Source organism: Amblyraja radiata, chromosome 6 (assembly GCF_010909765.2).
Source record: "Amblyraja radiata isolate CabotCenter1 chromosome 6, sAmbRad1.1.pri, whole genome shotgun sequence".
Classification (NCBI taxonomy): domain Eukaryota; kingdom Metazoa; phylum Chordata; class Chondrichthyes; order Rajiformes; family Rajidae; genus Amblyraja; species Amblyraja radiata.
The window spans coordinates 92286955-92306100 of NC_045961.1; the positions used below are offsets into that span (position 1 = coordinate 92286955).

The following is a 19146-nucleotide window of genomic DNA, read 5'->3' on the forward strand; positions in this document are numbered from 1 at the left end:
GCTAAAAAATGGTAAATTCTTGAGTGGCCAAGTCAATCACCCGATCTGAACCCAATTGAGCATGCCTTTTATATGCTGAAGAGAAAACTGAAGGGGACTAGCCCCCAAAACAAGCATATGCTCCCCCTCCCCCTCCCACTCCGTCTCCGACTTCTCTGTCCTGGGTCTCCTCCATGGCCACAGCGAGCAACACCGGAAATTGGAGGAATAGCACCTGGGGAGTCTGCATCTTGGGGGCATAAACATCGAATTCTCCCAATTTTGTTAGTCCTTGCTGTCTCCTCCCCTTCCTCAGTCCCCCTGCTGTCTCCTCCCATCCGCCAGCCTTCGGGCTCCTCCTTTTCCCTTTCTTGTCCCCGCCCCCCCCCCCCCCCACCGCCGATCAGTCTGAAGAAGGGTTTCAGCCCGAAACGTTGCCTATTTCCTTCGCTCCATAGATGCTGCTGCACCCGCTGAGTTTCTCCAGCTTTTTTGTGTACCTCGATTTTCCAGCATCTGCAGTTCCTTCTTAAGCATATGCTAAAGATGGCTGCAATACAGGCCTGGCATAGCATCACCAGAGAAGACACCCAGCAACTGGTGATGTCCATGAATCGCAGACTTCAAGCAGTCATTGCATGCAACAATATACTAAACATGACATTTACATGACATTGCTGTGCGCCAAACATTATGATGCCCTGAAATGGGGGGGTGGGAATGGGGGGGGGGGGGGGACTATGTATAAACACTGCTGTAATTTCTACATGGTGAAACCAAAATGTATAAAAATGGCCTTTATTAAAATCTAACAATGTGCACCTTAACCACATGTGATTTTTTCCTATTACAAATCTCCAATTGTGGAGTACAGAGGCAAATAAATAAAATATAGGCCTTTGTCCCAAATATAATGGAGGGCACTGTATTTCTCGGGTTTAAGTAATATCAGTGCCTTAATGCATTATAATATTGTGAAGGCAAAATGTTGGAAGCACTCTTGGAAGATGCTGCCTCACTTCAGTGTTTCCGGCATTTTTTGTTTTCATTACAGATTTCCAATATCTGCAGTTTCTTCTTGACTGTCAATGAGAATAATGTGGGTAGTTGATACCTGTCACTTAGAGAGAAAATATAGCCTGGAGACAGGCCCTTCGCCACAACTTGCCCACGCCAAGCAAGATGCTCCATTTACACTAATTCCACCTGCCTGCGTTTGGTCCATATCCCTCAACCTTTCCTATCCATGTACCAGAACTTCTGGTGCTTCCCACAGAATCATAGCGAGTTTGCAGTACATCTTTTAATTTTACTGAAGCATAACCAGGAGACTCAATAGCACCTCAAGCATTCTCCAAGATGCCTTTTACAAGATGGGTTTCGGCCCGAAATGTTGCCTATCTCCTTCGCTCCATAGATGCTGCTGCACCCGCTGAGTTTCTGCAGCATTTTTTGTGTACCTTGCCTTTTATAAAACTTAGTTTCAAAGAACTTGCTCTGCAGCTCCACAAATCAGGAAAATCACCTCACGAATGAAAGGAAACAATGCAGAAAGTAATTGAATTATGGTTGATAGGTGATAAATGCAATTATTAAAATTCAAAGTAGGAACTACTTTTTGCATCATTATTTTTAACTTTCAATTGATTGAACCCACTGGGAAGTAGGAAAACTGGAATGTTTGGTTCCGATATAGTTTTGGTGTATCTGGCATTCTCTCCGTAAAACTCTTCTGCAGTTTGCTCATTTTCCTGCTGCACAGAAGCAGCAAAGTTATTTGCTTCTCGTCGAACAAAACTATGTGAATGTGGCTAAAACTTCAAAGGTGTCCAAGAGCTAATCCTTTTGATTTGTATTCCTCATTTATGCGTTGTTCATCGATTTTTGCTTCATGTTTTGCAAATTCAGGAACACAGAATCCTTTAAATATTTGTCAAGTATGATAAGTCAGCACTAAAGACATGTTAATTTACTGTATAAGAAAGGATAAGAATTTAAATCACAGTAAATGATACTACACCAAATGATCAAACCCTGTTTGAACATTCAAGTTTTACAGTTAATTTTATTGTGTACCTTGTCTCAATGTTTCTGTAGTTTTCTTATCCTTTCTCTGTTTACCTGTTATTTAATCCTATCTCAACCAAATAGAGAGAAAATAACCGGTGATCTAAATTTCTCTACTAACCTTTACACTGATAAGTAACTAAATAGATTAAAAATAAATCATTCATTCTGCCATAGTTTTAAATATAGCTGTGATTTATAATTGGATTCTAACCTTCACAGATGTCAACTTAACTTAGTATGCTAAACATTGTGGAATAGTTAGTAATTCTCAGAACTAAGTCACTTGTGATTAAGATACCAGTCCTGTTCGACATATTATGATCCAAAGATTTACTCAACCAAGTTTGTCTGGAAACCGTAGAATTTATTTTCCTTTTGATGGTGAGAAAGGGTTAAATACGAGGATGGTTGTTCACGTTCAGTTTGCTTGTGCAATGTGAAGCATGGCGTGAGGCATGGCAATGCAGCATGTACTTGTCACATACGGACTGAACATGAGAGACCATTGGCATTCTTTCTGAATTTTCAACTTTTCTCTTTTTTTCCCTTTTGTCACTCTTTCTCTTTCTAATGTGTTACTTTTGTCAATCTTATTATCATTTGCTGGTTTTGGTACCTCCTTCTGTAAATTCTATTTTGTACCCTTTGTACTTCTGTCCATAAACAAATCTCTCTCTACCTCTGTCTGTCTCTCTATCTCTCTGTCTCTCTCTCTCCACCTCTCTCTCTCTGTCTTTCTCTCTCTGTCTTTCTCTCTGTCTTTCTCTCTGTCTTTCTCTCTGTCTTTCTCTCTGTCTTTCTCTCTGTCTTTCTCTCTGTCTTTCTCTCTGTCACTCTCTCTGTCTCTCTCTCTGTCTCTCTCTCTGTCTATCTCTCTCTGTCTATCTCTCTCTGTCTGTCTCTCTGTCTCTCTGTCTGTCTCTCTCTCTGTCTCTGTCTCTCTCTCTGTCTCTCTCTCTCTCTCTCTCTCTCTCTCTCTCTCTCTCTCTGCCTCTCGTCTGTCTCTCCTGTTGTAAATCCCTTTGCCTGTTGTTTTTTGCTGTGTTTGCTGCACGACTGTGTTGCTGCCTTTCCCCATCACCCACTCCGCCCCTCGCCTCACCCGCCCCACTCTTGCCATCTCCTATATTTTCCCTTTTCACAGCATTGGAACGCGGGAGGTAGTCACACAGAAGAACTTGAGTGGCTTGGTGCCCATCCGCGAATGCAGGCTTGACCCCAATCTCCTTTATTCTATTCCTTTACTTGCTTTTAGCCCCAACTTAATGATTGTGTGGGTCTTTCTGAGTCTGGCGTATCTGCTGGCCAGATTTCGATGCCAATGAAGAGAAGATTAAAAGCCATTCCTATTTCCAAAAAAAAAAGTTTTTAAAAAAGGAGCTTAGTTACTTGTTTCTCAGAAGCCGCTGAATGGAAGGATGTGCAATAGAATTGTCCACCATAAAATTTGCCTTACAAATGTCAACTTTATACTGTAATTTATGTATATATTTTATCAAAGCTCAAGCTAGAGGATGTATGAAAGATTCTAACTAATGTGCACACTGAAACTCTTGTAAAGAAGTGTTTGACCTGTACCTCAAATTCTTGGAATATATCCAAAATAAAAGGACTAAGCTAATATAGTGTATTTTCAAAAAAAAACTATTTGACCGTCTCCCTACACTTTTTAGTGCAGTTATATCTTTCCTTTTAGATGTTGTGTGACCGTTCTATTGTAATGTTCTTTTTTGTGTTGAGTTCTGAAACTGCTGTACTTTCTCGGAAGAGACCTCAAAAGTGGTAAATCCATTTTGGAACTGCTTGGCTGTACTTAAAATCGCATTCAAAATTATTTTGAAATAGTATAACCTTTTAAAATGTACGCTGGCCTTTTCTGGGATAATTTGTCTTGTAACTAATGTAACTTGCATAAGAAATGCTTTGCCAGTTAAAAAGAAAATGTCTGCTCAGATGCCTGGCCAAGGTATTACATGACAAAAACGTGCTTGTGTACACACAGGCATTTATTGTACTGCATTCTGCACTCGCTTATAGCACACCCATTTGGCCTGATACTAAGTGAGTAAATAAATCATATTTTCACTTTGATTTGACCCAGGGCTCTGGGAAAAGGGCAGGACAGTTGTATTCAATGGCTAACTCTTTCAGGCTTTCAGTACAATGGGTTGAATGAGCTCTGACTACGTTGTTTGATGTTACTGAATGCCCCAGACCTAAATTTCTTTAAATCATTTAATACAATCCCATTTATGAAAAAAATGATATTCCAATGTCATGATGTGTGGAACATTCAAGACCTCATGGCTGTACACATTCTGGATGTAGATAAGGGTGCACTGATATTTGAAATGGAATCCCCTCCATCCGTTTTTTTGTTACCACATGTGTGTTTGCTAAGTAGTAATCAGAAACGTCCAAAATGCATCTTTTTCCCACTGCCTTGAGCACTATTACAGAACACCCCTCATGCATGAACTGAGGCTCAATCCTGAAGCCTGACCCATACATTTTCCCATCCAGCGTGAAGTGCACTTCAAAATCAGCTCCTCGCCACATGAAAGTCGGCTGTTGCTCTCTTCTGGCAGCTCAAAGTCTTTATGCTTAAGACTGCCACTACTTCAAAGTGTTACGTAGAAATCAGCAACCTGGAAGCATTAATAATTTTTATATATTTTAATTGCCAAACCATAATATGTGCAGTGGACACAAGTGTTTGACGCCAATCCAGGCCATTGATGTGACTCTGAATAGAAATGATTTTGGGTGTGTTATAATAACCTGAACTAAATTGATCTTTTTTACATGACTGTGCAAACATGAACAATCTACTCCTGGTCTGTGAAGCGTATATTGTGTAATCTCATTGCTCACCATTCATATGCCTCATTATTAACCAAATGCTCACCCTGCCATTGTCTTAAAGGTCTTTTCTTTTGTATCATTTTATATCATTCTTTGCTGCTATCATTCTCTGTACTTGTTTCTTCCCCAGTGAGGGATGTCGCCGAGAAAACACCATGAAGAATGTTGGATGTCGCAAGTACGCATTTAACACTCTACAGTTGAAGGCTTTTCCAAAACATTACAGGCCACCAGAAGGAACCTTTGGAAAAGTCGACAGTTAAAATTAGGAAATAAGACCTTAACCAAATGTGACTCCTGTGAATGACTACTCGTTTATAGTGATAGCTGTGGGGATTTTTACATTGAAATGTGTATAGTGAACATAGCTGTCAACCAAAAAGAAGTAGTTCGTTGAACAGTTAAATGTTTCTTGAAGATGCAAATGTTCTGCAAAATCGCCCAAATTGGTCTATTTCCTCTATAAATGTAGAGCATGCTCTTTCGGCTAGTTTATCAAGATATACTATAATACACGATAGAGTAGATTGTGGGGTTACTATTTTAAAGCAATCTGCATTAAAAATAAAACAATTAGAATGAAACCAGAATATGGAAGGTCCTTCCTCTACTCAATGTTATCAGTACAGTCTGACTGGATGGTTAGGGCATTGTCTGGAGTTGAGTCGAAACTATTCCAACTGCATGCTCATATCAGACTAGAGACTTGGCTTTATGTTTTAAAAGAACAAGGGGTGCTTATTTCGAAGATGCGCTGATTTTGGGGGCAGACAGCAAAATATTTGCTTGGCCTTCCCATTTTACTGACAGATGCAATGTTAATGTGGCTTTCCGTTAGACTGCCCGAGTCACAACAATAACTCCAGCTTTATAGTATATACATACCTGCTTTTTATTCAAAGCAGTAGAAGTACAGGATCAATAATCTTTTTGTAGGAAGTGTGTGTTGAACAGTCAGATATAGAAACAAGCATTGTGTATGTAAGACATGTGAATGCAGAAAGAGGAAAGGGAGGTTTTCTTTTTAATAGAGTTACTTCAATAATGCAAAATCTTAATTGAATTAAGAATATTTGTGAGGAAAGTCATGGGTGAGAAACTACCATGCAACTCATTGGCACTCATTTCTATACCTCACCCAGCTTGCTTCACTTTAGCAACATACGGATTTGCTTTACATGTTTTGTCACCATTCCAGATACTGTAACCAGGTACCTTTTTACTTGCTGTTGCGCAAAATGCATTGCGATCCAAGTTGCCTAATCTTGTGCTAACAAACCATGTTATCTGGTGTCCTTTTTTACGTGCCATTGTACAAAAATGCCAGCTTTGCATTTTTTTTTAATGTTGCTTTGCAATGACATTGTATTCTTTTAATCATAGCCCCAGTTAAAAAAAAAATATCCTAACTGCCAACAAAGGAATATAGGTAGTAGACCTCATTGTGGAAACTATTGGATGAAACATATCTTTGGGTCAAATGAATGTATTTCCATGAACTTGGTTTATTTTTAACCAAATCTTCATGGTTGTCGCACTGCATATTTTTGTTTCCTTGCATAAGGAATGTTCTCGACTTCCTTCGAGGTATGTGGGGTTCTCTAAATGCACAACGTGGATGAATAAAGAGTTGTAAACTTTTTTTTAAATAGTTCCGATAATTAGTTGTTCCGATGATCCAGAATGCAGTACATATCTGCCAGTCTGCTAGCAATTGTACACTTTCCAAGTTGCTTCTGCAGTTTTATTTGCGATTAGACAATATATAGGATTTAAAAGATTTTTACTTTTAAATGCACATACCTGCATTAAAGCACTTAAGTAAGAGTGGGCTCTTGTACTGTATGTAACCCCCTCCACCTCCCCCCCCCCCAGTAAATCAAGTGAAATGCATTTTTATTATACCTGTACTGTTACTTTTGAGGAAATTGCGCATGGATTTTATTTATAAGGTTCACAAAGTTTTTAACCTTTTTATATAAAATACATTGCTGTTTTACAAGATGCAAGAGAAAGTTGGCACTGAAAGTAATTTATGAAGAAAACTGTCAAAGGAAATTGTTTAACTTTGCTGTTTCTGCTGCTCTGATTCCATTGCATATTAAGGTTTTCCACGCACTATGCTGGGCACAGTTTAAAAAAAAGCCCAAAACCGACCACTAGTTTTACTTGGAGGTGCAGATGAAATGCAGATATAGTTCCACTGAACCAATTTTCTTTGTTTTGACTTTGTTCATGTCTTTTTCAAAACGGCAATTTGTGCAACATTAGAATCTTGTCTCAATTTAAAAGCATGCCAAACGTTATTCTGCTGAGTTAGGATCGATCTTGCAAAACAGGAAGGACTGCACTTGAGAATATTGGTATAGATGAGGAAACTAAGTTGTATTAGTACACATTTGATTATGTTGTATTATACTAGCGAATCCTGTAAATTACCTGTGTATTCCATATCTTACTGTGAGATGCAGTTATGATTTTAAGTTGCACATTTTTTCAGGTATGTAATGTATATGAAAATATCATTTGGTCCGAAAGTCTTTACATTTCACGTGACCTTTTGCAAATTTAATTTATGTTTTGCAGTATTCAAACTGTTAGATGTATCTTACCTGTGGGATTATTTTTGTTCCCTACAATCACATTAGACTCAAGTAAGTTGTATAATGTGCTTCTCACCTATGGTATGAAATATTAAAAAGGATACTGACAAGTTGTTTGTCTTCAACTATGCTCCGTCTTTGTTATATACACCACGGTATTTCTTGATCTAACTTTCTACTCTTTGAAAATATTTGAATGCAACATCAAAATATTTTAATGCCAGATCAAGGAAAGATACCTTAAAAACAGATCACATCAAGCCTAGGGTGGCACAGCGGTGGAGTCGCTGCCTTCAACGCCAGAGACCCGGGTTCGATCCTGTCTACGGATGCTGTCGGTATGGAGTTTCTATGTTCCCCAGGTGCTCTGGTTTCCTCCCACACACCAAAGGCATACACGGTTTGCAGGTTAATTTGCTTCAGTAAAAATTGAAAATTATCCTTAGCGTGTGGGATAGTGCTTGTGTACGGGGTGATCGCTGGTCGGTGTAGACTCGGTGGGTCGAGGGGCATGTTTCCGCGCTGTATCTTAACGACTAAAGCCAAAAATCAGATTTGTTCTGAATGATCTGATCTCAGTTTGGACCATAGGTGAGGTATTGCAATTGCAATAGTTTTTTTTTAAGTCACCAAGATTCCCATTCCAGGAGTAAATAGTTGTTATTATTTGAGATTATCAGTGTTTGCTTGTAGACAGACTTATTCCGTTCCAAATATCTCCAGCAGCAACGTTGGATCACCACAAAACAAGACAATGACTGACTTCTGGCACTTCTTTTAAATGACTTTGGACTAATTAAAGGCATTCTGGCTTTATAGTGAGCATATTATATCAGTGAATGCAGGAGTGCAGCAGTTTTTATAGATACTTTTCCATCTTGAATAGTTTGTCCCCTCACTGACGATGATTCCATGAGATTGCTTCTGTTACACTAGCATTTGGGTGTGAGTAGCAACGTTAGATGTTGCTTCGGTATTTTTGCCGGTTATATTTTGCAGTTCAGAAAGAACCATTCAACCCCAATCCCCTACCCCATGCAGGAAGTGAGCTACAATCTCAGGCCATTTCTTCCCTCCCCGACTCAGAGCTGCCGAGGGTAGCAAAGGGGGCCCTTTGTGCACCTTGCTCGACTATTCATTGGATAAACCAGAGAACAATAGAGCACAGTGTCATGCAGGATCATGAAGACAAGTTAAACCCAAATCAACTAGGCACATTGTACACAGCATGCACTTAAATCTTGAAATAAATCTTCTGACACCCTCAATATGTTTCATTTCCTTCAGCTTTGACCGTGTTTTTAAATACCTGGTACGTTACTGCTATATGTGCTTGAATGAACTGAATTTGTGATTTGCCCTCATGCTTTCTGAGGTTTATTTGTTGGGCTGAGCAATTGTCTTAATCTAATAAACACAGTCTTCTATCTCATATGTATCCAATATACTGCTACAACTTTTCTATTCTAGTCTACTAATTAATACAGTGATCAGTCAATCTGCTTTTTGAGAAATTTGCACGCCCCACTTGGGACGACATATGGCACAATGGGCTAAGTGTTCGGCTGGCAACCGGAAGGTAGCTGGTTCGAATCCCACTTGGAGTGCATACTGTCATTGTGTCCTTGGGCAAGACACTTCACCCACCTTTGCCTGTGTGTGTCCTTGGGCAAGACACTTCACCCATCTTTGCCTGTGTGTGTGAATGTAATTATGTGAAGCACTTTGGGGTCAATGCAAGTTGACTAAAAATGTGCTATATAAATAAAGAAATTTAATTTAATTTAATTTAAGTGAAGATTACCAGTGAATGGAACAATTATCCTCGAATGAATGGCATAAATGTGGCCTGAGAAAGTGGACAAGATACACAAGATACATTTATTTGTCACATGTACCAATTGGTACAGTGAAAAGTGTGGTCACCATACAACCGTACGAATAAAAAAAGAGCACAACACGATAGAGTCCAACATAAAACATCCCCACACAGCAGAATCAAAGTTTCCCACTGTGAGGGAAGGCACCAAAGTTCAGCCATCTTCCTCTGATGTTCTTTGATGTTCACCCGTGGAGTTTACCAATTGATGTTCACCCAAAGAGGTTTATCTCTCAACCTAAGCTGTTTAGCTATTTAATTCTTAAGGAAACAGGTACATGGATATGGATCGCTTGCGGGCAGAGGAGATTAGTTTAACTTGGCATCATATTCAGCAGGGACATTGTGGGCCACGGGCCTGTTCCTGTGCTGTGTTCTATCTTTAAGTGATGCACAGTCTTTAAGAAAGTATCTAGATGAATGTCAAGCTGTTAAACCAACTGCACTTTCCTTTTTTTTGAGGAAGGGTCCTGACGTACAAAGTCACCTTTGCATGTTCTCCAGAGATGCTGCCTGCCCAGCTGAGTTACTCCAGCATTTTGTGTCTATCTTTTGCACTTTCCTTTTAATGTCTTCATTTTGGGTTCTTGAGTGTTTATTCTTGTCAAATTATAAAAGGCAGGAAGATGGAGGTGAACAAGGTTAGCACTGAAGATACAAAATGCTGGAGTAACTGGGCAGGATAGGCAGCAGCTCTGGATAGAAGGAATCGGTGACGTTTTGGGTCGAGACCCTTCAGACTGAGGGTCGAGGAGAGGGAGACATAGAGACATGGAAGGGTGAGTTGTGAAAATGAGAGATCAAAGTGGACGAAGCTAAAGGAAACTAGAATGGATCATTGTTAGCTGAGGGGAAGGTGACAACGAGGCATACAATCAGTAAAATTGAATCAGTAGGACAGGAAAACTAGTCAGGGAACTAGGATGGGGACAGAGAGAGAAAGCAAGGGTTACGTGAAATTAGAAGTCAATATTCCTGGGATGTAAGCTGCCCAAACAAAATATGAGGTGCTGTTCCTCCAATTTGCATTGGGCCTCACTCTACAGTGGAGGAGATCCAGGTCACTGGTTTGTGGAACGGGCATTGAACAGACTAAAAAATGCACTACTCGCACAGTTCAAATTGTCTTTGAGAAGGAATGGCCTTAACTTATGTGCTTTGGAAGCAAAATGTTGAAATTTAATCAATAGAAGTATACTGGCAAATAGAGAAATTATCGTTGCAATATATGTGTAAAGAGCTGTGACAAATTGCTTAAGGTGCAACACAACTGAATTGGCTTGACAGCAGGTCAGGTGATTGCCTGTTAGACCAGTCATTAGAGGAGCCTGCAAGAGGCAGGGACGTCACATGTGAAGAAGGCTCCGTCATAGTCATTTTGTCAGATTTCAGTTTTAAATCTAAATTTGATGGAGTCGTTAAAACCCAGATAAAAGAATAGCACCAAATAATGTGCAGAAAGCATGCATTCTGTGCCCTGCCTAATGGTGATTCATACTTCGAGTTATACAGCGTGCCTTTGGCCCAACTCATCCATTCTGACCAAGATGTCCCATCTTGAGCTAATCCGATTTTCTCTAAGCAAGTCTCATTTGATTGATATAAATGGAAAAAGATCTATAAGTACTGTATATCATCTTTCCCTATCATCTACCCACTATATTCTTCAGTCTATTTCTAAAAGAACATTCACCAATGTAAGGTAGACAAAAATGCTGGAGAAACTCAGCGGGTGAGGCAGCGTCTATGGAGCGAAGGAAATACATTTACCAATGTAAGACCTTTTCATGTTCTTTAAAAGCCCAATAGTACCATGCAGAGAGAATTATTATAGCGCTTGTCAACAAATGTCATGTGATGAGAGTATCTCTATTTGTGGGTCAAATTTCCATTTACCTTTTCACATGTACTGATAAAAAGGGAAGATGTAAAACAGTACACAAAATTGCTGGGGAAACTCAGCAGGTGCAGCAGCATCTATGGAGCGAAGGAAATGGGCGACGTTTCGGGCCGAAACCCTTCTTCAGACTGATGGGGGGTGGGGGAAAGAAAGAAGGAAAAGGGGAGGAGGAGGAGGAGCCCGAGGGCGGGCGGATGGGAGGGTGGGAGGAGACAGCTAGAGGGTTAAGGAAGGGGAGGAGACAGCAAGGGCTAGCCAAATTGGGAGAATTCAATGTTAATGCCAAAAGGACGCAAGGTCCCCAGACGGAATATGAGGTGCTGTTCCTCCAATTTCCGCTGTTGCTCACTCTGGCAATGGAGGAGACCCAGGACAGAGAGGTCGGATTGGGAATGGGAGGGGGAGTTGAAGTGCTGAGCCACCGGGAGGTCAGGTAGGTTATTGCGGACTGAGCGGACGTGTTCGGCGAAACGATCGCCCAACCTACGCTTGGTCTCACCGATGTAAATCAGCTGACATCTAGAGCAGCGGATGCAGTAGATGAGGGTGGAGGAGATACAGGTGAACCTTTGTCGCACCTGGAACGACTGCTTGGGACCTTGGATGGAGTTGAGGGGGGAGGTGAAGGGACAGGTGTTGCATTTCTTGCGGTTGCAACGGAAAGTGCCCGGGGAGGGGGTGGTGCGGGAGGGAAGGGAAGAATTGACGAGGGAGTTGTGGAGGGAGCGGTCTTTGCGGAAGGCAGACATGGGGGGAGATGGGAAGATGTGGCGAGTGGTGGGGTCACGTTGGAGGTGGCGGAAATGGCGGAGGATTATGTGTTGTATTTGCCGGCTGGTGGGGTGAAAGGTGAGGACCAGAGGGACTCTGCCCTTGTTGCGTGTGCGGGGATGGGGAGAGAGAGCAGTGTTACGGGGTATGGATGAGACCCTGATGTGAGCCTCATCTATGGTGGCGGAGGGGAATCCCCGTTCCCTGAAGAACGAGGACATTTCCGATGCCCTGGTATGAAATGTCTCATCCTGGGAACAGATGCGGCGTAGGCGGAGGAATTGGGAGTAGGGGATGGAGTCTTTACAGGGGGCAGGGTGGGAAGACGTGTAGTCCAGATAGCCATGTGAGTCAGTGGGTTTGTAATGTATGTCGGTCAGGAGTCTGTCCCCTGCGATGGAGATGGTGAGGTCAAGGAATGGTAGGGACGTGTCGGAAATCGTCCAGGTGTATTGGAGTGCCGGATGGAAGTTGGTGGTGAAGTGGATGAAGTCAGTCAGTTGTGTGTAGGTGCAGGAGGTGGCACCAAAGCAGTCGTCAATGTAACGGAGGTAGAGGTCGGGGATGGGGCCCTGGTACGTCTCGAACAAGGATTGTTCAACGTACCCGACAAAGAGGCAGGCGTAGCTGGGGCCCATGCGTGTGCCCATAGCTACGCCTTGTGTTTGGAGGAAATGGGAGGAGTCAAATGTAAAGTTGTTGAGGGTGAGGACCAACTCCGCTAAGCGGAGGAGAGTGTCAGTGGCTGGGTATAGGTTGCTCCTCTGGTCGAGGAAGAACCGGAGGGCTCCGAGGCCATCCTGGTGGGGGATGGAGGGTCGAGGAAGAACCGGAGGGCTCTGAGGCCAGAGGAGCAACCTATACCCAGCCACTGACACTCTCCTCCGCTTAGCGGAGTTGGTCCTCACCCTCAATAACTTTACATTTGACTCCTCCCATTTCCTCCAAACACAAGGCGTAGCTATGGGCACACGCATGGGCCCCAGCTACGCCTGCCTCTTTGTCGGGTACGTTGAACAATCCTTGTTCGAGACGTACCAGGGCCCCATCCCCGACCTCTACCTCCGTTACATTGACGACTGCTTTGGTGCCACCTCCTGCACCTACACACAACTGACTGACTTCATCCACTTCACCACCAACTTCCATCCGGCACTCCAATACACCTGGACGATTTCCGACACGTCCCTACCATTCCTTGACCTCACCATCTCCATCGCAGGGGACAGACTCCTGACCGACATACATTACAAACCCACTGACTCACATGGCTATCTGGACTACACGTCTTCCCACCCTGCCCCCTGTAAAGACTCCATCCCCTACTCCCAATTCCTCCGCCTACGCCGCATCTGTTCCCAGGATGAGACATTTCATACCAGGGCATTGGAAATGTCCTCGTTCTTCAGGGAACGGGGATTCCCCTCCGCCACCATAGATGAGGCTCACACCAGGGTCTCATCCATACCCCGTAACACTGCTCTCTCTCCCCATCCCCGCACACGCAACAAGGGCAGAGTCCCTCTGGTCCTCACCTTTCACCCCACCAGCCGGCAAATACAACACATAATCCTCCGCCATTTCCGCCACCTCCAACGTGACCCCACCACTCGCCACATCTTCCCATCTCCCCCCATGCCTGCCTTCCGCAAAGACCGCTCCCTCCGCAACTCCCTCGTCAATTCTTCCCTTCCCTCCCGCACCACCCCCTCCCCGGGCACTTTCCATTGCAACCGCAAGAAATGCAACACCTGTCCCTTCACCTCCCCCCTCGACTCCATCCAAGGTCCCAAGCAGTCGTTCCAGGTGCGACAAAGGTTCACCTGTATCTCCTCCAACCTCATCTACTGCATCCGCTGCTCTAGATGTCAGCTGATTTACATCGGTGAGACCAAGCGTAGGTTGGGCGATCGTTTCGCCGAACACCTCCGCTCAGTCCGCAATAACCTACCTGACCTCCCGGTAGCTCAGCACTTCAACTCCCCCTCCCATTCCCAATCTGACCTCTCTGTCCTGGGTCTCCTCCATTGCCAGAGTGAGCAACAGCGGAAATTGGAGGAACAGCACCTCATATTCCGTCTGGGGACCTTGCGTCCTTATGGCATTAACATTGAATTCTCCCAATTTGGCTAGCCCTTGCTGTCTCCTCCCCTTCCTTAACCCTCTAGCTGTCTCCTCACACCCTCCCATCCGCCCGCCCTCGGGCTCCTCCTCCTCCTCCCCTTTTCCTTCTTTCTTTCCCCCACCCCCCATCAGTCTGAAGAAGGGTTTCGGCCCGAAACGTCGCCCATTTCCTTCGCTCCATAGATGCTGCTGCACCCGCTGAGTTTCCCCAGCAATTTTGTGTACCTTCGATATTCCAGCATCTGCAGTTCCCTTTTGAACAAGATGTAAAACAGTGTTTGTCAATCGGCTTGTTTCATTTACCCCCTCCATTATTGCTAATTGAATGCGTAAATGATACATAACATGGCTGACGCGGATGACACCATTGTATGGAAACGGGCGATGACAGCAGCCATTGTGATCTTGACCAGCGAGTGTAAAATCAAGAGGACCAAGCCACATCATGGCTCAGGGAGAGCTCTATTCACAGGAGCTCTGTTGGGATGGAAAGCAGTGGTAGGTCTGCTGTTCCAAGTGACCTGATGTTCTGTCCACCAACTCTGAAGTCAAAGAGCTGCTGCAGATGAGAAGTAAGAATGAGTGCCTGATAAATTCATGCCATGGTTCCACATTTGGTGGAAAATGCTGAAATTTCACGATTGGTGAGTTGACGCATGTGAAGTATATTTACCTATATTGTGAGAATGCGATTACCAAAGCTAATTGAAATAATAAAATGGTGTGACACAACCTCATTTGTAGGTAATCAGCACTATCTATTGAACCCTAAACATGTACCAAGCTAGTGTTCTGAGCTCAACTACTCTTTGTCTGCCATTTGTTTGTAGTTTCAAAATTGGCTTGGACTGATTTGAGAATCTCATACAGCTATGATGGAGTTACTGGGAGATATCCCTTTCTGCAGATATAGGAAAATAAATTCTCTCAATCCATAGGGGGGGGGGGGGGGAAGAGAAGGAGTGGATACACTTTTAAGAAATCAGACAACGTTTAATAAAGTTTAGCGGGCATTTAACCTTCCTGTCGGTTTTCCTTGGTCCTGAAAACTCCAATGAGCCAATTAAAATGCCCGGTCAGTGAAGGAGATTGCCTACGGCTGCCCTCGACTGCCTGTAACTACATAGCGACCCCACTCCACTGCACTACGAGTTCAAAAGAACCATGCCGACCATTTTTTACTCCGGAAAATTTTTCAGCATGCTGAAAAATCTTCCACGACCCAGCTGAGGCCGCAAGTATTCGGGAACTTCCCTCGAGCATGAAGGAGAGTTCCAGTGACCTCATAGGACCTCCTAAGACCACGTATCGACCATGCTGCGAGTTTGAGTCGAGGGCAAACTCGCAGATTAGGTCACCACAGTGGGACAGCCCCTTTATAATCTTTTAAATAAATAATATTAAAAATATATTGCAGACTCGCAGTGTTTTTTGAACTGTACTAAACCTTTTTTCAGACCAATTCCTATATGTAGACAGACACAAAAAGCTGGAGTAACTCCAGCTCAATCATGGTGGCAACTTCATCACCAATTTCCATCCTGCACTCAAATTCACTTGGACCATCTCCGACACCTCCCTCCACTTTCTTGATTGGACAATCTTTGAGTTACGCCAGCTTTTTGTGCCTATCTTCAGTTTAAACCAGCATCAGCAGTTCCTTCTTACACCTAAGGTACACAAAAATGCTGGAGAAACTCAGCGGGTGCAGCAGCATCTATGGAGCGAAGGAAATAGGCAACGTTTCGGGCCGAAACCCTTCTTCAGACTGAGGGGCGGCAGGGAGAAGAAAGGAAAAAGGAGGAGGAGCCCGAGGGCTGGGGGATGGGAGGAGACAGCAGGAGGGCTGAGGAAGGGGAGGAGACAGCAAGGACTAACAAAATTGGGAGAATTCGATGTTCATGCCCCCAGGATGCAGACTGCCCAAGCGGAATAAGAGGTGCTGTTCCTCCAATTTCCGGTGTTGCTCGCTCTGGCCATGGAGGAGACCCAGGACAGAGAGGTCGGATACGGAGTGGGAGGGGGAGTTGAAGTGCTGAGCCACAGGGAGGTCAGGTAGGTTATTGCGGACCGAGCGGAGGTGTTCGGCGAAACAATCGCCCAACCTCCGCTTAGTCTCACCGATATAGATCTGCTGACATCTAGAGCAGCAGATGCAGTAGATGAGGTTGGAGGAGATGCAGGTAAACCTCTGTCGCACCTGGAATGACTGCTTGGGTCCTTGAATGGAGTCGAGGGGAGAGGTAAAGGGACAAGTGTTGCATCTCTTGCGGTTGCAATGGAAAGTGCCCGGGGAGGGGGTGGTGCGGGATGGAAGGGAAGAATTGACAAGGGAGTTATGGAGGGAGCAGTCTTTGCGGACGGCAGACATGGGGGGAGATGGGAAGATGTGGCGAGTGGTGGGGTCACGTTGGAGGTGGCGAAACTGACGGAGGATTACTTGTTGTATGTGACGGCTGGTGGGGTGAAAGGTGAGGACTAGGGGGATTCTGCCCTTGTTGCGAGTGGGGGGATGGGGAGAGAAAGCAGTGTTGCGTGGTATGGAAGAGACCCTGGTGCGAGCCTCATCTATGGTGGAGGAGGGGAATCCCCGTTCCCTGAAGAATGAGGACTTTTCAGAATGGTAGATGGAGGAATTGGGAGTAGGGGATGGAGTCCTTACAGGAAGCAGGGTGGGAAGAAGTGTAGTCTAGATAGCCATGGGTCAGTAGGTTTATAGTGGATGTCGGTCAGAAGTCTATCACCTGCAATGGAGATAGTGAGGTCAAGGAATGGTAGGGAAGTGTCGGAAATGGTCCAGTTGTATTTGAGTGCCGGATGGAAGTTAGTGGTGAAGTGGATGAAGTCAGTCAGTTGTGTGTGGGTGCAGGAGGTGGCCCCTAAGCAGTCGTCGATGTAACGGAGGTAGAGGTCGGGGATTGGGCCCTGGTACGTCTTGAACAAGGATTGCTCGACGTAACCGACAAATAGGCAGGCATAGCTGGGGCTCATGCGTGTGCCCATAGCTACGCCTTGTATCTGGAGGAAATGGGAGGAGTCAAACGTGAAGTTATTGAGGGCAAGGACCAGCTCCGCTAGGCGGAGGAGAGTGTCAGTGGCCGGGTATAGGTTGCTCCTCTGGTCGAGGAAGAACCGGAGGGCTTTGAGACCATCCTGGTGGGGGATGGAGGTGTAGAGTGACTGGACGTCCATGGTGAAGGTGAGGGCCTAGAGAGTGGAATGCGCGGAGACGACGGAGAGTGTCTGAGGTGTCTTGAACATAGGTAGGGAGGGATTTAACCAGGGGGGATAGAATGGAGTCGAGGTATTTGGAAATGAGTTCGGTGGGGCACGAACAGGCAGAGACAATGGGTCTTCCGGGACAGTCAGGTTTGTGGATTTTGGGGAGAAGGTAAAATCTGGCCGTGCGGGGCTGGGGAACGATGAGGTTGGAGGCTCGGTCGGGCAGGGCGTGGGAGTTGATGAAGTCGGTGATGGTGCTGGGGATGGTGGCCTGGTGCTCGTCAGTGGGGTCATGGTCCAGGGGTAGGTAGGAGAAGGTGTCCGAGAGTTGGCGCGTGGCCTCAGCTTTGTAGAGATCGGAGCGCCAGACTACCACGGCACCTCCCTTGTCGGCGGGTTTGATAACCTTCCAACACCTATATTTAATGTGGCCTTAGTGTATCTTCCTTTGCATCTGACATCAATGCCACACGCACTTATTTGTCATAAGTATTTTATATTTAAGAATTCTAGTGTTTCTTGTTCTACCGGGACCGTTGGAGCGAGTGGAGGAGGGTCAGGGCGGTGAGTATATAAATCGAGCGCGGGGCTTGCTTTTACAGAGGCCCGGGATTGTTGGAGCGAGTGGAGGAGGGTCAGGGCGGTGAGTATATAAATCGAGCGCGGGGCTTGCTTTTACAGAGGCCCGGGATTGTTGGAGCGAGTGGAGGAGGGTCAGGGCTTTTACCAAAATCCGTAACGTTCCACACTCCATAGGGAGGGTTCTGGTGGAAGCCGCTGATTGGCGGAAACAGACTAGAGGAAGCAGCTGATTGGGTGCAACCTCAGGTTAGCATTTCTGCTTTCTGGCTAAAGGTACAGTGCTTTGGTAAAGGTACAGTGAGCCAAGGGTACAGTGGGCTATAGGTACAGTGCTTTTTGTTTATATAATAAAGGTGCAGTTTAAAGGGCAAGAGGGAGCAGCTGTTTGTGAGTCAGATACCTGCTGATTTCTCCCAGCAGTTTCTATTGTATTATACTTGTATCGGATCCAGGGTAAGGCGAGAGAATGACAGTCAGAGCAGTGTACTGTTCGGGATGTCAGATGTGGGAGGTCATGGTGTCGGATGGCCCTCCAGACGTCCACATCTGCACCAGGTGCAGAGAGATGGGGCTCCTAAGGGACCGTATTAGGATCCTGGAGCAGCAGCTCGATGACCTCTGTCTGGTCAGGGAGAGTGAGGAGGTCATAGAGGGGAGTTATAGGGAGGTGGTCACTCCAAAACCACGGGAGAGAGACATGTGGGTCACCTAAGGAAGGGCAAGGGGCAGAGGCAGGAACGAGTGAGTACTCCAATGTCGGTACACCTTGCAAATAAGTACTCCTGTTTGAGTACGGATGGGGGTGACAGCCTACCCGGGGGTAGCGACAGCGGACGGGCCTCCAGCACAGAGACCGGCCCTGTTGCTCCTGAAGGTAGGGAAAAAAAGAAGAGGGCAATAGTAATTGGGGACTCTATTGTTAGGGGGTCGGATAGGCGATTCTGTGGACGCAGTCGGGAGACCAGGATGGTGGTCTGCCTCCCTGGTGCCAAGGTCTCGGACGTGTCTCAACGCATCCAAGATATCCTGAAATCAGAGGGAGAGGAGCCTGAGGTCGTGGTACATATAGGTACCAATGACATAGGTAAAAAAAAAGGGAAGAGGTCCTGAAGGGAGGATTTAGGGAGTTGGGAGGAGAGTTAAGGAAAAGG

At 45.0% G+C, this 19146-nt stretch overlaps 1 protein-coding gene across 11 annotated transcripts in view; it reads left to right on the forward strand.

Annotated features, from left to right (window-relative positions):
* Nucleotides 1-7642, forward strand: part of inpp4a (inositol polyphosphate-4-phosphatase type I A) — a 161596-nt gene extending 153954 nt beyond the window's left edge. For 10 of the 11 annotated variants that reach the window (XM_033023231.1, XM_033023232.1, XM_033023229.1 and 7 more), the window contains one exon: nt 5045-7642. In XM_033023231.1, coding sequence (XP_032879122.1) covers nt 5045-5177 — 133 coding nt within the window. In that variant the 3' untranslated portion in view covers nt 5178-7642. The remainder of the gene's footprint in view (nt 1-5044) is intronic. The other variant, XM_033023237.1, reaches the window with a different exon arrangement.
* The last annotated feature ends 11504 nt before the right edge of the window (nt 7643-19146 follow it).